General features: G+C 44.7%; 1 protein-coding gene across 4 annotated transcripts in view; it reads left to right on the top strand.

The window, feature by feature from the left end:
* PDS5B (PDS5 cohesin associated factor B) overlaps positions 1-18,496 on the top strand; it is a 281,843-nt gene that overhangs the window by 242,189 nt on the left and 21,158 nt on the right. For all 4 annotated transcript variants that reach the window (XM_032781999.2, XM_075061644.1, XM_075061643.1 and 1 more), the window contains 2 exons: positions 258-403; positions 3,111-3,210. In XM_032781999.2, the coding sequence (XP_032637890.1) occupies positions 258-403; positions 3,111-3,210 (246 nt within the window). The remainder of the gene's footprint in view (positions 1-257; positions 404-3,110; positions 3,211-18,496) is intronic.

Here is an 18,496-nt window from a genome sequence, read left to right as displayed (position 1 = left end):
TCTGAACCTAGTTTTTTCTCATGGAAATTGTAGTTTCTGCCACCTTCCATTTGGCTTCAGTTGTAACTTTTATGTCTTTTTATTTTTGCTTTTTAAGTAAATTGTGTTCTAATAAAAAAAAAAAAAAGACACTGGTGATTGTAGAACGTGTGCAGGTTGCATGCAAACATTTTAAGCTTAGTACATGTTATTTCAGACTAGGTATGAAACATACTAAATATATAGGTTAAAATAAAAAAAACTTTTTCTTGTTTCAGCCCAAAGCAGCCAATGTTCTTGGAGCAGTTAATAAGCCTCTTTCGGCAGCAGGCAAGCAGTCCCAATCCAAATCTTCACGAATGGAAACTGTAAGCAATGCCAGCAGTAGTTCAAATCCAAGCTCTCCAGGAAGGATCAAAGGGAGGTGGGTATACAGCAGTGCAGCTTTGATGCTCAAGTATTTTTATGAAAGCTGCAAGGGTTTCTGTAATATTGGTTAAAAGTGCTAGACTGAATTCTATTATCTTGTGTTGGTGTACATCCAGAATAACCAGCACACTAGTATAACTAAAATCAGAATTTGGCTCACTGCCACAATAAAAATAGATAAGTTTTTTTAAAAAGCAGTCCAAACACATTACCTGAAAGCAAGCTAAATTCAAATCATCATGTACAATGTAAAATAAAAAGCAACCCACATTCTGTTATAGCTTTGGGGTTCCCAACAAGCTTATGTAGTAAACAGTAATTCCAGCTACATCATCATCATCTGCCGTTGAGTCTGAGAGTTTAAGAAAGCATGAGCGCTCTCATGATCTAAGATTTTTGGTAGAATATCCTGTGGTGCTGAATTAGGTTGCCTCTGGACACCTGACAATATATCACCTTTTAATTTGTAATACTAGTTTTAATGTGACCAGTGGTTTATAACTAAAGAATTTGTGAGCGGTTGATGAAGGCGTTTGATTGCATTCATTGGAGCACCTGCTGGAAGCAACATGTTGAACCATAATTAAGAAAGAATACAAGTAGTATATGGAAATAGTTATTCACAAGACAGACTGGAGGCCAGTTTCTTCCCTGCTCCAGTGAGTAAACTCAGTCTGTTAGGCTAATAATATAGTTAGATTCAGATTGATGAGCAGTCTTCTCATTGTTGCAGTGCTACAAAACTTATAGCCTGGGCTGTAATCTCATCAGATCTTACAAGTTGAACAGAACCAAGCTTGGTCAGTACTTGAATGGAGACCTCCAAGGAAAAAACAAAATACTGCACAAAAGGATGATAATGACTCAATAGGTATCACTCCTCTTTGTGATCAGTACTGAACCAATATACCAGCATGATGGCAGGACAATGCAATGCAGTATATGTATATAGTCTTTGAGATGAAATATAAAACTGAGCTCTTGATCACTCCTGTCCATTAAAGATCTCATTGGCACTTTTTTCTAAGAGCAGGAATAACTATATTCCACATACCTAAATTATCCATTTGCTCTATTAGATAAGATAATCTTCACTTCTTCTCCCTAAACAATTGTGCAGTGTTTTCAGTCTTAAAATGTCTGCCTCATTCCAGCCCCAAGGTAGATAAAACAAAATGGTCCTCCATATACTATATTACTTAGCTCTTATATAATGCTTTACTTTAGTAAATCCAAAAGTGCTTTACAAAGAAGGTAAGTATCATTATGAAATAGTCACAGAGCAGTGAAGTGACTTGCATAAGGTCACCCAGCAGACCACTGGCAAAGCTGAGAATAGAACTCAAGTCTCCTGCTCCCATTCTGGTGCTCTGTCAACTAGGCCATAGTGTACATACACACACAGTTTAAAAAAAAAAAAGTGTGGGCGTGTAGTTATATACACACTATATCACTTGTATTTTTGCAAAAAGGACTGTATACATGTTTTTTGCTTGGACTTTAAAAGAGGTACAGAATCCTGTCCTATGATTTAGCCAATCTGCACCAATATCTGATATGTAAATAATAAAATAATTGCCACCTTAACTGGGGAACAATCTTAACAGACTTACTTGAGAATCTGTGTAAAACAGCTTTAAAGTTACTGTCAAGTAACAAGTATCCAAACACAGTAATTGTAAAAATACTGTCTCTAGGTGTCTCACTCTTTCACTTTGCACAATTATATGATACATGAACTGTCCTATTTTAATATGGAATTGTTTAACAAGTTTATTATGTTTATCATCTGTGAAGCTAAATGAATTATCTGTTCCATCATTTTAGATGGTGCAGGATTAAGAATTTTAAGTCTTGAAATTATTATTTTTAAAAATTCTCATCACTATGTTTCAGTGCCCCCCAGTTCGCCATCAACATCTTTGTTTTGGTTGGGAGTTACAATTTATGCTATGATGTGACGTATTGCCATGTGTCAGCTCCAATAACTGAAGTTGAATGACTTTGCCAAACCTTTTCTGGCTTAGGGCTCAATCATCTTCTGAATTCTAATCTTGTTGATTGATGTATTATGCAGCTATTAAGCTAAATTCTTATTCTAGAATTTGAATTATGTGTGGTTTTAGAGGAATTTAACATGAGGAAAACATAGGGAAAAAAGTTGATCTTTTAATTAACAGAATACAGCACAGGCAGGAACCGTTTGGTTACATTGTTAACCTCAACAATATGTATGTAAAAGCACAAACATTATCTACCAGTATGTCCCTAAAGGTTAGATTTGAGTCATTTATCCTGCGCGATGCTTAATCTTTTCTGCGACATGTCACAGAAGTATTGAATTTATTTGACATCAGCCTGATTGGGATGTCATAAACTGAGCATTATGTCTTCGCTGCTGAATCAAAGACAGAGGATGACCTAGGTGATTGACTCTTATTAAAACAGATTTCTTCAGTAATTGCAAAAATGCTGAGGAAAAGCCATAAAAAATGTTATATAAGTCACCTGGTAATGCTATTGCCAGTGATAGGTGATCTGAAAAATATCTAAAGGTATGCTAAGTTTGCTCTTGTTTGTTTTTTAGATTTATTATGTAGACAAAGCTGCTGCCAATTTGACAGTTTAAATCCAAGCAATATCATTAAAATTATGTTACTACATTCCTGATATTAAGTAATGATAAATGTCTGTGTTGATAGGCTTGACAGTACTGAGATGGACCACAGTGAAAATGAAGATTTCACAATGGCTTCACCTTTACCAGGAAAGAAAACTGACAAGAGGGATGACTCTGATCTTGTAAGCATGAGCTGCTTGGATGTATTGCAGCTATTTCAATTAAATTTAAAGTTAATTAACTAAACATTGAACAAATAAGCATATACAGTCCTTATAACAAGCATTAACTAATGTAGTTTTGTAAACTCCCACTTTTACATGGAGTTGAGTTAATGTCTATGATGGTTAATGTGGTTATGATATGCAATAGAACTGTTAAAAAAAAAAAAAAAAAGAAAAGAAAAGAAAAAAACACCTCCTTACTTAAGGTATCTGTTTCTTTTGTGTGTGTGTGAGTTGTCTTTGCTTTCTGTTACTAACCAAGCCATAAAGGCTAGCAGTAAGATTTGCAGATTACTAATGAGTTGGGACTGAAGGCTTTAGAGGAGCTAGACTAGTGAGAATTAGTACATGATTTGCCTTGTGCTCAGAACCTGCTGGAAAGAAATTGGACAGGTATGTGAAGTGCAGATTTGCTCAGCGTCCCTAGCAGTTGCTTGCTCTAATTTCTGCTTAAAGGTGACCCTAGCCATTGTTAGCACTCCACAAGTCCAGCTATTGAAGATTAAGCTTGATTACCTTGCAGATCAAGGAGAACTCCCATAAGGTTGACTATATGTTTGACTTGGCTTTGGGTGGCAGAGATACTGCCTGGCAGAGATACTGGGTAAACCCTACTGAGAAGTTTGAAAATGCATCCCTTGTCTGAATTAAAAAAAAAAAAAAAAAAGTGGGATATTTCATATCCATGTTCTTGGTATTGATTTTTATTACAGTCTTAATGCTTTATCATCATATATTTTGGTTGTCTCTTCACTGGTGACGAGGCAAATCAGGCCTCCCTTTCCAGGTAAAGCTTCTATCAACTGAGTTGAGTTGATAGGACTCTCCAGTACCTGCTGTGTCCTGGCTGTCTCAGGTGCCCAAAGAGCACCATAGCTTAACACAGAATTTTGGAAGTTAAAACAGCTAAGCCTTGTGAATGGAGAAGAGTTGGCTGAAGAGCTACCGAGAGTCAGATCATCTTTGTATAGATAATTTGTACTGCTGCACAGAAGAGGAATGACTGAGGCCAAGAAATATTATTTGGTCTCATCCTTACACAGCACAAGTAGTCGTCTGCCTGAAGACTTTCATGTGGTATGAAATCTGATTACTCCAGACTGCCTTGCTCTCTTAATTGATCAGTGATTTTTCAGTTTGCTTTGTTGTGAGGATTTCAGGCTTGTGTCCCAGAGCATTTTGAGCAAAAGCTGGGTGCTCCTTATTGACTGCCATCCATTCTTTGTCTTTGGTTGGGTCTCTGAGAGTGCCTGTTGCTATCTAAGTTGATTAAGACAAAGTTAGATAGCTGTGGTTTTCAATGACACGCATTCTCGGAACTTTGCTTTTTGTGGAGAGATTGCCAGCTAAAACGTGTACGTCTGCTGTCTCCGCAGATAATTGTACCTTGATGATAGAGTGCTTGTCAACTACCACCAAGTTTCAGAACACCTCTTTTACTATAGAAGTGAGGGAGAAAGCAATAGCTATTAAATTACATGTGCACTTGAACATTGACATACAACGTACATAAAAGTTTGCATTCTGGTGTGGACGCTGCTCAAGCCCGAGTCACGATCTTCCACTGATTTTGTTGATCAAAGTCAGTTGGCCATTTTAGTCATGCTGGATCTCTCACCAGCTTTCAATATGATCAACTGTTGGTCGGTCAGTGGTGATGAACACGTGTTATCACCAAGGGATTTGATGTGTTTGTCCAGAATAAAGGCTTTTGCCTGTTGTTCAACATATAAATGAAACTTCTCTGTGATATCACTGCCAAATGCAGGATACAGTAGAGTAGTGTTGCCATTAGGCTGGGATACACATTCTACTGTAGGAGTGGCATTATTACCCTAAAGGGGACCCCATTTGTGAGAGCTTTTGGGGATAGATGATCAGTCATTTATCAAAGCTCTCTGAGCACTGAGATGGAGATTAGCCTGTCTGTACTAAACCCTGCAGGTGACACACATTCTTATGGTCAGTGGTATTAAAGTCTTCTAATAGATCTGAAAACATCTTTCATATTTATGAACTGACCATGTTTGATATAGAGATCAGAAACAGGATAAAAATGAAACCTTGATATATTTGCTTTCACTTTTCTGATTTAACCACAGTTTAAAAATGGCTTCCTTTCATATAGCACAGAAAATTAGTGCAGGAAAAATCATTGCTATTAGTAATGATTATACAGTTTTTATACTACTGATACCGTTTTTCTTTTGTTTATAAAATAGTTCAAATAGCTCAGTAAAATTTTCACATAGTGACAGTAACATTAATTCTCTGCATTTCTACCATGAAGAATTCTTCTACCTCAGTTTGTTTTTTAACAATATCTGACAGTTTGTCAGTCATTGTAGTAAAATATAAAACTAAAACATAGTCCAAATAACACCACATTTACTGTAATTCACTTCTCTGGAAGCAGTGCATCCAAGAGATATTATTTTTTGCCACTACCTCTTCTGTTCCACTGTCACCTTGCTACTTTTATCTCACTCACATCTGCTGCTGCTCTTCTGCTGGGGTGGATTGCCCCAGGTTGCTTGGAATGCTGAAATCTTCTGTCAGGTAAATAGCCTATATTTTGCTTGGCCTGAGGCACTAGTAACCATTTTATGTTATAGTATTTGTGAACCACCAGGAAAATAAACTAATGCACCATGCTACTGGAAAAAAAAGGGAATTTCCATTTCCAGATGAGTATAGTGGTTTTTAAGCCTTGTGGTAACTCTCAAGATAATGGACCTTGTGATTGTATTGTTCTGGTAACCATCTTGCCTTTCCCGTTTACCTTGAATTCTGACCCAGTTTTAGTCTTTATCTCACAGTGTCAGAGCTAGAACTAATTCCGTATGCCGTCTGAACAGACATAATCCCATTTTAAAAGTGCCATAAAGTATTGATTTCTTACTGCTGAAGTTCTTGAAAATATTTGCTGTTAAAATAATTGTGGAATTGAAGTGGGGAAAGGGAAGCAAAACAGTAATTTTGATGAGGTGACCTGATTTTAAATCATGGGCTGTCGTTTAATTTATTACATGTAATCAATATTTAACTATATAAAACTTTGTTTTTTAAAAAAGTTTATATGTATCATGGTTGTGATTCTCAACCAAGTCTGAGAGACTGAGACCCATACAGCTGCTGACACACACAGTTCCTTTTTCAGTGTTTAAGAGGATATGAGTGACCAGTAAAGTTAAATGGAGAAAATAACTGACCTCCAGAATAAAAGTTCAGTATTTTATATTTCTGCACTTTTTAAAGGATTTGTATCTCCTCTTGAACATGAAAACAGCAAGATGTTTGTGATAATAGCAGTATAGAACTGATTTTTCTGGGAGAAGGGTTGTAGTTGACATTTAATGCTGTCAAGTACTTGGATTTTAAAGGTGTCAAAATTCAGTGTTTGTCCAAATCACTTAAAATTTCGTGGAAGAATTGTACCTCAAGACATACCTAATATGTCAGTTGTGGGCTTGGTATGACTGGATTTGAGAGGGTAGCCCCAAACCAAAGTTTTAATGGAAACTCAGCTGCAGCCTTAACTATCTGGTAAAATTAGATGTGATCTGACAAGTGTATATAATAAACGGTAATAGTAATAGGAGAACAACATGGGCGGTTCTTCATGTGATTGCACGTCTGTTCCACTGTAAAGTGCGCATGCACTCCAATGCATAGTTGTTGGAATGTTTTTCCATTAGAGGTACCCATTGGGGTAGTATGAGCACTCCCCACTGCCTAACACACAGCGCTCAGGCATTAGGCCACCCCGACCCACCTCAGTTCCTTCCTACCACCCATGATGGTTGTTGGAGCTCCTGTTCTTACCTGTGCAAGTCCCTTCTTTCTTTGGTAGAAATTGTAGTAGTCCTCATTATTGTTATAGAGTAGTTGTATAGTTTAGTTAGCTTAGGTTAGCTAAGTTCTTCTTCGAGAGATGTCCCTGTGGGTGCTCCACTTCAGGTGTCGGTGCGCCCCTGCGCCTTTGATCGGAGATTTTTTACAGCAGTACTCCTACCGGCCACGCATGCTTAGAACCTGTCACTCATTCTGAGTGTGTTACTAGAGAGCATGCGCGGCTGGTACCCTCAGTTCCTTCTCTACCGCCCCCGGCTTGAGACGGAGCTCAGCAGACTCCTTAATATTTTCTTTCCTCATCTTAAAATTCATGTAGTTAGTGAGTTTTTCCCTGTTAGTTAGTGTTACCTACCTTTTTCCTACTAGTTAAAAAAAATAAAAATAAAAAAATTTCTCTCGTTCTGTCAGCGCTTCAAATATGCCTGGCTCCACAGGCTTTAAGCGCTGCTCTTCTTGCAAGGACGCTATCTCTCTTTCTGATGGGCACTCCAAGTGCATAAAATGCTTGGGGGAGACTCATATTCCTCAAAAATGCCCTCACTGCACTAAGTTAAGCTCTAGAGCTAGGAAGGACAAGGAGTTAAAGTTAAAACTTATTTTACTTCAAAAATCCCTGCAGTCTGCCTCAGACCCTGGCACAGACTCTGCCTCCAGACTCAGCTCTAACCCTTCAAAAAAACTAAAGAAGACAGCCAAAAGAGAGCACTCACAATCAAAAGGAAGCTTCGCTGGTAAAACCTTCTCTGGTCAGCTCGTCAGTTTCCTTACCAGCGTTTCCCCCGCCTGAGTACATTTGACGAGCCGGCTCCTCCGGTACCGCGCTAAACCCGCCTCTGCTTTCGGCGGCAGCGCGAGCCCCTGGTGCTGAGGCGACAGGCTTCCAGTTGCCTGCCTCGATTGTGGCACCTATCGGCACCCGCACTGAATGCGGCACCGACGATTCAGGCACCGGCGGCGGGCACGCAGCCTGCTATTAATAGCACGGCACCGCCTGCGGCACCGGCTTTGCTACCGCTCCTTGGCACGGAGCCAACACAAAAAACTCTGGTACCAGCCCAGGCTTCCTCGCAGGATCTCTATCTGCCTTCGCCTATGACTGCCCCACCGTTGCAATTCACCCATTCAAGTGACCTCCTAGTGTCACCCATGTTGCAGTCACCATTTCTTGGGGATGGCTTCTCTATGTCAAATGACTCAGGATCTGAACAGCCATCCTCGAGTGAGGAGGACTCTGAACCACAGGCTGCTGTGCCACTGCAGACTGAATTCTACCCCCAGAGCCCTGTCCCCCACGGACATAGGAAAACTGTCCCACACCAATCTCAAGAATCCCACCTCTTGGTGTGTGAATCCCTGGATGCCACCACCTATGCCTTTTCCATCACCATGGCAGTATTGGGCTCCTTGGACATCTTTCCCTCGGCAGCGCACCCACTACTCTACTCACTATAGACGCGCACACGTCTAAATCCTATGACGCACTTGGCGGCACCCTCCCATCCTCAGGATCAATTAACTCCAGCTTCTGATCCAGTACTACCTGACTTGCCAACTGATCCAATACCTGAGGAGGCGTTACTTCCTTCCCCTCCCCTGCCATCTGATGATTTTGCAAAATTCCAAGATCTCTTCAAACGGGTGGCCAATGAGCTCAGAATCAGTTTGGAGGAGGTACCGGACCAACGACATGAGCTAAACAGACATCCTGCAACCACCTTCGTCATCCAGGCTGGCATTACCAATTAACTCAGCCCTTCTGGAACCTGCTAAATCCATCTGGCAGACTCCAGCCACAATCCAGCCTACCTGCAAACAGGCAGACCGGAAATACTTCATTCCCTCAAGGGGCTCTGAATTCCTTTTTCACATCCTGCGCCAAACTCTTTGGTAGTGGACACAGCGAATCAGAGAACCAAACAGCAATATTTCCTGCCATACCCCAACAGCAAAGATGGCAAACGCCTAGACCTGCTGGGTGGGTCGTAAGGTATATGCCTCTTCAACATTGCAATTTCGGATTGCCAATTACACCGCAATTCTAGCAAAGTACGACCATAAAAACTATACTAAAGTTTATGGACTTTATTGACCACATTCCAGCTGACAAGAAACAACAGTTTACACCTTTAGTCTTCGAGGGGCAGATTATATCCCGGACGGCTCTGCAAGCGGCTCTGGATTCAGCCAATACTGCAGCAAGATCCACTGCTACCGCGCGGTCGTCATGCGCCGAGGTTCCTGGCTTTCCTCTTCTCTCTTTCCTCGCAAGGTTCAGAGCACCATAGAGGATCTCCCTTTTGATGGTGATAAACTCTTTGTTTCCACCACTAATGAGGTGCTGCACTCCATGAAGGACTCACGGGCAACGCTGCGATCCTTAGGTATCCAGACCCCTACAAACAGAAGGAGACAGTACAGATACCAACCTTACCACGTCCGCGCTACCCCTCATATACTCAGCATTTCCCGAGAGCTCAGGATCACCAACAACAACACCAACGCCAGAGGTCCAGATACCAGCGGCGTCGCACCAATTCTTCCGGATGCCCCAACCTCCTCAAAATAATAAGCAAATTTGAACCTTTGGTCGAGTGTCTCGTAAACGTCGCCCCTGTTTCAGTGCAGGTACTGCCCACAACTACCTTTGGACACCGTTCTACAGCCATTCTTACACCAATGGCAGAATATTACCACCGACAAGTGGTCCTAGAGGTCATCACAATGGGGTATTCCATCCCCTTCCTCTCCTTACCTCCTACCCACCCACCCTCCCCGTCCCTCTTTTCAGGGACACCTCTCACGAGCCACACCTCTGCGAGAAGTACAACATCTTCTTCACCTGGGTGCGATCGAACTCGTGCCGAATGCCACAAGGGGAAAGAATTCTACTCCCCTTATTTCCTAACACAGAAGAAAACTGGAGGATGGCGACCAATCCTCGACCTCAGGAGACTCAACAATTTCATCAAGAAACAAAAGTTCAAGATGGTTACTCTCACCACCATAATTCCAGCACTGGAACAGGGCGATTGGTTTTCAGCCCTCGACCTACAAGACGCCTATTTTCACGTCACTATCCACCCAGCTCCACAGACGTTTTCTCCGTTTTATCCTTGGCTCTATGCATTACCAATACAGAGTTCTACTCGTTTGGCCTTTCCACTGCCCCCGAGTTTCTCCAAACTCCTCGCTCATGAAGGACTCACGGGCAACGCTGCGATCCTTAGATATCCAGACCCCTACAAACAGAAGGAGACAGTACAGATACCAACCTTACCACCGTCCGCGCTACCCCTCATATACTCAACATTTCCCGAGAGCTCAGGATCACCAACAACAACACCAACGCCAGAGGTCCAGATACCAGCGGCGTCGCACCAGTTCTTCTGGGATGCCCCAACCTCCTCAAAATAATAAGCAAATTTGAACCTTTGGTCGAGGGTCTCATAAACGTCACCCGTGTTTCAGTGCAGGTACTGCCCACAACTATCTTTGGACACCATCTACAACCATTCTTACAGCAATGGCAGAATATTACCACCGACAAGTGGGTCCTAGAGGTCATCACAACGGGGTATTCCATCCCCTTCCTCTCCTTACCTCCTACCCACCCACCCTCCCTGTCCTTCTTCAGGGACACCTCTCACGAGCCACACCTCCTGCGAGAAGTACATCATCTTCTTCACCTGGGTGCGATCGAACTCATGCCCGAATGCCACAAGGGGAAAGGATTCTACTCCCCTTATTTCCTAACACAGAAGAAAACTGGAGGATGGCAACCGATCCTCGACCTCAGGAGACTCAACAATTTCATCAAGAAACAAAAGTTCAAGATGGTTACTCTAACCACCATAATTCCAGCACTGGAACAGGGTGATTGGTTTTCAGCCCTCGACCTACAAGACGCCTATTTTCGCGTCACTATCCACCCAGCTCACAGACGTTTTCTCCGTTTTATCCTTGGCTCTATGCATTACCAATACAGAGTTCTACCGTTTGGCCTTTCCACTGCCCCCCGAGTTTTCTCCAAACTCCTCGCTGTAGTCATGGCCTACCTCAGGAAACAAGGGGTTATAACATTTCCTTACCTGGACGATTACCTTCTCAAGGCCTCCACACACGCCGAAGGTCTTCGCTTCCCAAAGATCACCGTCGAGTGCTTTCAATCCCTGGGCCTGCAAATAAACGAGAACAAATCCACATTAAGTCCTACCCAATGCCTGGACTTTATAGGGTCGCCGCCTGAGACTGCCTCCAACTACTGGGGCACATGGCCTCGTGCACTTTCGTGGTCCAAAATGCACGCCTCCACATGAGGTGCTTCCAAGCCTGGCTGGCCACGGTTTACAAACCAAACGTGCGCTCAGTAAACAAACAATTGATCATACCTTACCGGGTCAAGGACTCTTTCATATGGTGGACAGCCCCCGACAACCTCTCTTCTGGAGTCCCCTTCCTCCAGACTCCACCTACTGTGATGATGACAACCGACGCATCCCTCAGCGGCTGGGGAGCCTATATCTCTCACCATACAGTCCACGGGCTGTGGTCTCCTTCTGAGACCTCCCTACGCATAAACGTTCTAGAACTTCGAGCTATCCGGAATGCTTGCCGTCGTTTCCTCCCATTAATCAGGACCCAGCATGTACGCATAATGACAGACAACATTGCCTGCATGTTTTACGTCAACAGACAAGGGGGGGCTCGTTCCCACTCTTTGTTCAGAGGCCATGAAACTCTGGAATTGGTGCCTTGCGAATCACATCCACATATCAGCTGCGTACATTCCAGGCATCCTGAACACCACTGCCGACAAACTAAGCAGACGTTTTCCCTCGGAGCAGGAATGGGAGATAGACGACACAATCATTCTCCACATATTCCGCACTTGGGTCACCCAACCATAGATCTCTTCACGACCCCAGAAAACACGAAATGCCTCAACTTCTGTTCCAGGGCAGGACTGGGCAAACACTCCCTAGGGGATGCATTCATGATCTCCTGGCACCGACCCTTACTGTATGCTTTTCCCCCAATACCATTGATCAACAGGGTCCTCACGAAGATACGAACGGATCGTGCCAGGATAATCCTGATCGCACCTTCCTGGCCGAGGCAACCGTGGTTCCCATTCCTCACCAGAATGTCGATTCAACTTCCGATCTCCTTGCCTCTCATCCCCAGCCTCCTATCACAGCAGCGCGGCTGGCTTTTTCACCCCAATCTCTCCATGCTTCACCTCAAAACTTGGTACCTGCATGGTTCTCCCAACAAGAGCTAGACTGCTCTGACCAAGTACAGAGGGTGCTTCTACACAGCAGAACGCAATCCACCTGCACCACCTACCTCAGAAAGTGGAAAAGATTTACAAAATGGTGCTCAACCAAGCGGCTGTCTCCGACCTCTGCACCTCTTCCCTGTATACTCAATTATTTATTGGACATGAAGCAATCTGGCCTGTCATCTAGCTCCGTTAGAGTCCACTTAGCTGCCATCACAACCTTTCACAGTACAGTTGACAGTACCTCGGTTTTCGCTCATCCCATCACCAAACGTTTCCTGAAGGGTCTCCAAACCCTGTATCCCGACGTTAAGCCACCTACTTCTCCATGGGATCTTCACCTAGTATCGTCCTGTTTAACCCACCAGCCCTTTGAGCCCTTAGCCACCTGCTCCCTTTTGCACCTCTCAATGAAAACAGCCTTTTTGGTAGCCATTACCTCCGCCAGACGGGCGGGCGAAATAGCAGCTCTTATGGCAGATCCACCATATACCCTCTTCTTCAAAAACAAAGTTACTCTACGTTTACACCCTAAATTCCTTCCAAAAGTACATGCTCCCTTTCACCTCAATGAACCAATACATTTACCACCTTTCTTCCCGAAACCACACGCTAACTCCTTTGAGGCCGCGATGCACACACTTGACATACATAGGGCCTTATCTTTTTATCTGGACAGAACAAAACCCTTCCGAAACTCTCCTAGACTTTCTCTCTATCGCGGACTGCTCCAAGGGCATGGCTGTCTCTACTCAGAGGCTTTCGAAATGGATCTCTGATTGCATACGTCTCTGTTATAAGATAAAGAACATTACACCTCCGGAATTGATCAGGACACATTCCACTAGATCTGTATCTACCTCTCTAGCATTCCTACGCAAAGTACCCTTGTCAGACATCTGTAGGGCGGCCACCTGGTCCTCCCACCATACATTCGTTACTCACTATGCCCTTACTCAAGGCCCCCTCTCTGACACTCAGTTAGGCAGGGCAGTGCTGTCTACGGCATTTCTGCCAGACCTGAAGTCTCTGCCTCCCTTGAGATACACTGCTTTGAAGTCACCTGAAGTGGAGCACCCACAGGGACATCTCTCGAAGAAGAAGAGGAGGTTACTCACCTTGTGCAGTAACTGACGTTCTTCGAGATGAGTGTCGCTGTGGGTGCTCCACTACCCATCCTCCTGCCCTCTACTTCGGAGTTGGGGTAGCCTCCGTTGTAGAGAAGGAACTGAGGGTACCGGCCGTGCATGCTCTCTAGTAACACACTCAGAATGAGTGACAGGTTCTAAGTATGCGTGGCCGGTAGGAGTACTGCTGTAAAAAATCTCCGATCAAAGGCGCAGGGGCACACCGACACCTGAAGTGGAGCACCCACAGGGACACTCATCTCGAAGAACGTCAGTTACTGCACAAGGTGAGTAACCTCCTCTTTAAAAAAAAAAAATAGTAGTTTTCTGTCACTAGCTCCCATCTGGGTACTGGTATTGATACCATAGTTATGCCATGTTCTCTGGGCTTCAAGACCTGCCACTCTTGTGGCAAACCTGAAACCTGTGCCAGTTAGTGACTGTCACCTTGGCAGCCTTAAGTGCATGGAGGAGTCTCATGTGACTGACTGACTGCAGTATCTGTAAGGGGTTTAAGCCCTGGTCCAAAAGGACAAGGCAGCCAGACTTAAGTACCTACTGGAACTAGTGCTCTGCATTCCTTTGGAACCATCCTGCTCAGTCTGGGTGCCATCAGTCAGCAGTGATCCTCTGGCCTTGCTGGTACAGAGAGGCAGGCTGATTGATTTTACTGGTGCCAAAAAAAAGAGGTACCGCAAGTCATCTAAGGACTCAGTACATGGCACATCAAAATTGGGGGCAAAGAAGTTGAGCTCTACCAAGGATTCGGGTGTAGTCAAAAAGGAAATGCTGCCGAGAGCACACCTGAGAACAGGAGTTTGTTGACTCCAGAGGACAGTTCAGGCCAGCTGAGACCAATTTCCGAAGGGCAAACTTTATTGCTGTCACCTCAGGTTCCAGTGTTGCAAGATGAGAACACTTTCCTAGTACTGTCTATTCCTAAAATGTTTAAAGCTCTGAGAGCGTTGTTGAATTCCTTGGTACCACCCCTGGCAATTCACGAGTCTCACCTAGCATTAGCGCCAAAGATACTGATTCTCATTACTTCGCCTCCACACTGTGTGGGACTGTCGGATTCTGGAATTAGTGTACCAATTCAAAACAGTATCATCTAGGGGAAAGCTGCAGATGATCTTGCCAGTGTACCCACTTCTCCAGAATCTGAGACTCCCTCTACCACCTGCTGCAAAAAGGGTGGAAAGGAGGCCAAGTTCCCTGTAAAGCGCACAGCAGCCTTCTTAGCGCTGCGCAGGCGATCAGGGAACCCGCCCCTACCCTGGCCCCAACAAAGCCGGGGCATCCCAGCCCAGACTTGGCTGGGGCGCACACATGGCCCAAACCCAGCTCTAGTCTGGACCTGCCCGGGGAGGAGCACCTATTCTGTGTCCACAGCCCCAGAGCTGCCATGGAGGGGAGAGGTGCTCTCCCCCTGCCCAGGTGCTGCTGCTGGGGGAGAGAGCTGGGGGTAGTCCTCTCTCCTGGTCATAGCCCTGGATCCTGCACCCCCAGCTGGAGCCCTCACACCCTGCATCCCAAAACTCTTCCCTAGCATTGAGCCCCCTCCCACACACCAAACCCTTCAGCCCTACCCCCACCACATAAATTTTGTTATGTGCACGAACGTGGAGGTGATGCCTGACATCACCTCCATGTTGGTGCACATAACAAAATTCATTCCGCACATGGGTGGGAAATATTAGAGGAAACATGGATAGGAAGTACTATATTCCCCGCTCAGGGGTTCAAACACTTCTACAATAATCCATCACTGGGCTCCTTGGTAATATCTGCAGCTAACGAAAGAGAGAGGCATGGTTACCAGGCATCAACACCAAAGAACAAGGAAGCTAAGAAACTAGACTTGTTTGGAAAGAAGATTTTTTCCACAGGAGTGTTATAGCTTTGTACTGCAAACCAGCGAGCTCTGCTGGGGATGCTACAGATTTACCTTATGAAATATACTTTCAGAGTTTAAGGACAAGCTCCTTAAACAGGCATTTCAGGTGGTGGTGGTGGTGGTAAACAGGTTGGTTTCTGCAACAGCTCTGCAGGCTAGTCTGGATGCATCTGGCTGTGCAGCTTGCTGCATGGCCTCTGCCATCACTATGTGACAGTCTTCATGGTTGCAGTCTTGTGGTCTCCTCTCAGAGGTACGGCCAGCAATCCAAGACCTTCCCTTTGATGGGCCATCACTCTTCTTGGGAAAGACTGGTGAGACCCTGAATAGTCTTCAGAACTCAAGAGTGATTCTTAAGTTTCTAGGGATTTATGCACCGGTGGAAAAGAGAGAGTCCTTCCATCCACATCAGACCCAGTGATTTCCAGGGTTTGTTTCTTAAGCCCAGGACCTACCAAGGAGGAGTAGAGGTTACAGAAGACATCCACTACCATCCTTTGCTTCTGCAGCTGCCAGTTCATCAAGGCAGGCTGCACCCTCCAAGAGCACGTTTTAACAGACTAGTCGAGGGCAGAGTACCATATCCAAGAGTGCCATTTTTCCCTTCCCTGCTTTTTGCAGACCACCTATCCCACTTCCTTCATGCTTGGACTCACATCACCAAGGATTAGTGGGTTCTAAGCACAGTGGAAGTGGGATACACCCTTCAATTTGTCTATCCCATACCTCCTCTGGGACCTTCTCCCATGAAGCCGTGTTGTTGTGAGACGTTCAGTTACTACTTCTTGTAGGAGCTATAGAAGTGGTCTCTCCGTTGCTCAGGGTAAAGGGGTTTTACTCATGATACTTCAGGATCCTGAAAGCAAAGTGGGTATGTCAGGCCTATTTTAGATCTGAGAGCATTAAATGAGTTCCTAATGCAGTGAAAATTACGGATGGTCACTCTAGCTTCCATTACTCCTTCCTTGGAGCTGAGGATTGGAATGCTGTCCTTGATATAAAGGACACTTATTTCCCTGTGGCAATTTATCAGAGGCACAGAAAGTTTCTAAGCTTCACAGTCCTGCCCTTTTTTCGTTTGCAGTCTGTTGCTCCGGTATTCACAGTGCATGACAGTGGTAGCAGCATAACTATGGAGATCAGAAGTCCATGTCTTCCTTTACCTGGATGACTGACCAATAAGAGGCTGTTCTAGGTTGCAGGTGTTGTCCAGCGTAGAAATTATCCAGCCTACATTTAATGTGTTGGGCTTGCTGATAAACACAGATGTCTGTCCTGTCTCCAGTACAGAAAATAGAATTTGTTGGAGCAGTCCTGGAGTCCATGAGGGCCAAGGACTTCCTTCCACTGGCAAGATTTCACATGATGGCAAGGCATTGTTTTAGACTTAGACCTATTCCCTCATCACAATAAGAAGCTGTTAAGGTTGCTAGGGAACATGGCAGTGTGCACTTACTTAGTTCAATATCTACATTTCAGAGAGTGAGAGGGCTGCTGAAGTGTATTCACCAAGGAAGCACCATATGGCCCTGACAGTTTGGATTCTGAATCAAAACTTATCCTCCCTAGATTGGTGGACAGATCCTGCCAAAGTTTTGTAAGGGAGTTCCCTTTGCCCTGCCTCAACAATCTCTCACTTTTTAGTTATGGGGGCCTCAGACTTAGATTGAGGGGCTCACTTGGGTCTCATGCAGCTACAAGGTCTCTGGTCTACCAAGATCTAAGGCTACATATAAATGTTAGGGAATTGAGAGCTACCCAGTTAGCTTTCATGGCATTTTTTCCACACATCGAGGGGAAGGGTCTTGTTGGTTCTGACTGACAATACAAGGGCTCTGTTTTATGTAAACAAGGAGAAGCCCAGTTTTCACTGCTGTCAGGAAGCAATTCTACTTTGGGACTTCTGCACTGCTAACTCTATACTTCTGAAAGCAGCTCTCCTTCCAGGGATCCAGAAAACCCTGGCAGACCACCTAAGCCAGTGATCCCCAACCTTTTTGTCATCGAGAGGTGTCGCCGCCAAAATATTTCGGCGGATGCTTGACCGCTGGCCAGGATGCAGGCGCATTTAGATGCACCTGCAGGCACCGCATTGGGGACCCCTGACCTAAGCAAATTGTTTCAATCACCATGAGTGGTCCCTTTTGTCTGGATATAGCATCTCTGTTTTCTAGTTCTGGGGAACTCCCCAAGTGGATCTATTTGCAATAAAACACAACTGAAAGTGCCACTGTTTTGCTCTCAAGTGGGCCCCAGCCGTGGTTTACTAACACAGACTTTTCTACTGATGTAATTAGACAGTCTTCTGTAACCTTTTCCTCCGATCCCTTGCCTGCCTAGAGTTCTATGCAAAATTAAACAGGGCAAGGCTAATCTTTTACTAATTGGCGCCAGAGCTTCTGGTGCCATAGGCAGAATTTGATGGGGGGGGGGGGGCATTTTGTGCGCTCCCCACGGGGCGCGCAGGAGCTTCCGGTTCCACTCCCATCATGCCTCTGAAGGAGGACTGTCCGCCAAAATGCCACAGGCGACAGCGGCAGTCATTGAGCTGCTCAATTTCCTGCCGCTGTTTTCCACGGCACGTGGGCAGAAGGTCCTTCTTCGGCAGTGTGACTGGAGCGGAACCAATAGCTCCTGTGTGCTCTGCGGGGAGCGCTCAAAATGCCAACTCCCAAATCCTGGCACCCTAGGCAACTGCCTAGGGTTGCCTAATGGAAGCGCCGGCCCTGATCGCCACAGTATGCCCCCATCAGTAGTGGTTCTTGTAGTTGTTAACCTTGTCAGTCGACCGCCCCCATTGTCACTCCTGATACACGAATTGTTGATTTTGCCTAATCACAACCGCCTCCTTCAATCCAGTCTACAGACCCTTCGTCTGACAGTCTGGAGGCTTCACGGCTAACATCTGCAGAGTGGTCCTGGAAGTGCTTCTAAATAGTAGTATTTACTTAGCTAAATGAGGCCTGGTCTACACTACGCGTTTAAATCGATTTAAAGAGCGTTAAATCGATTTAACGCTGTACCCGTCCACACTACAACGCCCTTTATATCAATATAAAGGGCTCTTTAAATCGATTTCTGTAC

The sequence above is a fragment of the Chelonoidis abingdonii genome, chromosome 1 (assembly GCF_003597395.2).
Source record: "Chelonoidis abingdonii isolate Lonesome George chromosome 1, CheloAbing_2.0, whole genome shotgun sequence".
NCBI lineage: Eukaryota > Metazoa > Chordata > Testudines > Testudinidae > Chelonoidis > Chelonoidis abingdonii.
This window is presented reverse-complemented; position numbering and strand designations above follow the sequence as displayed.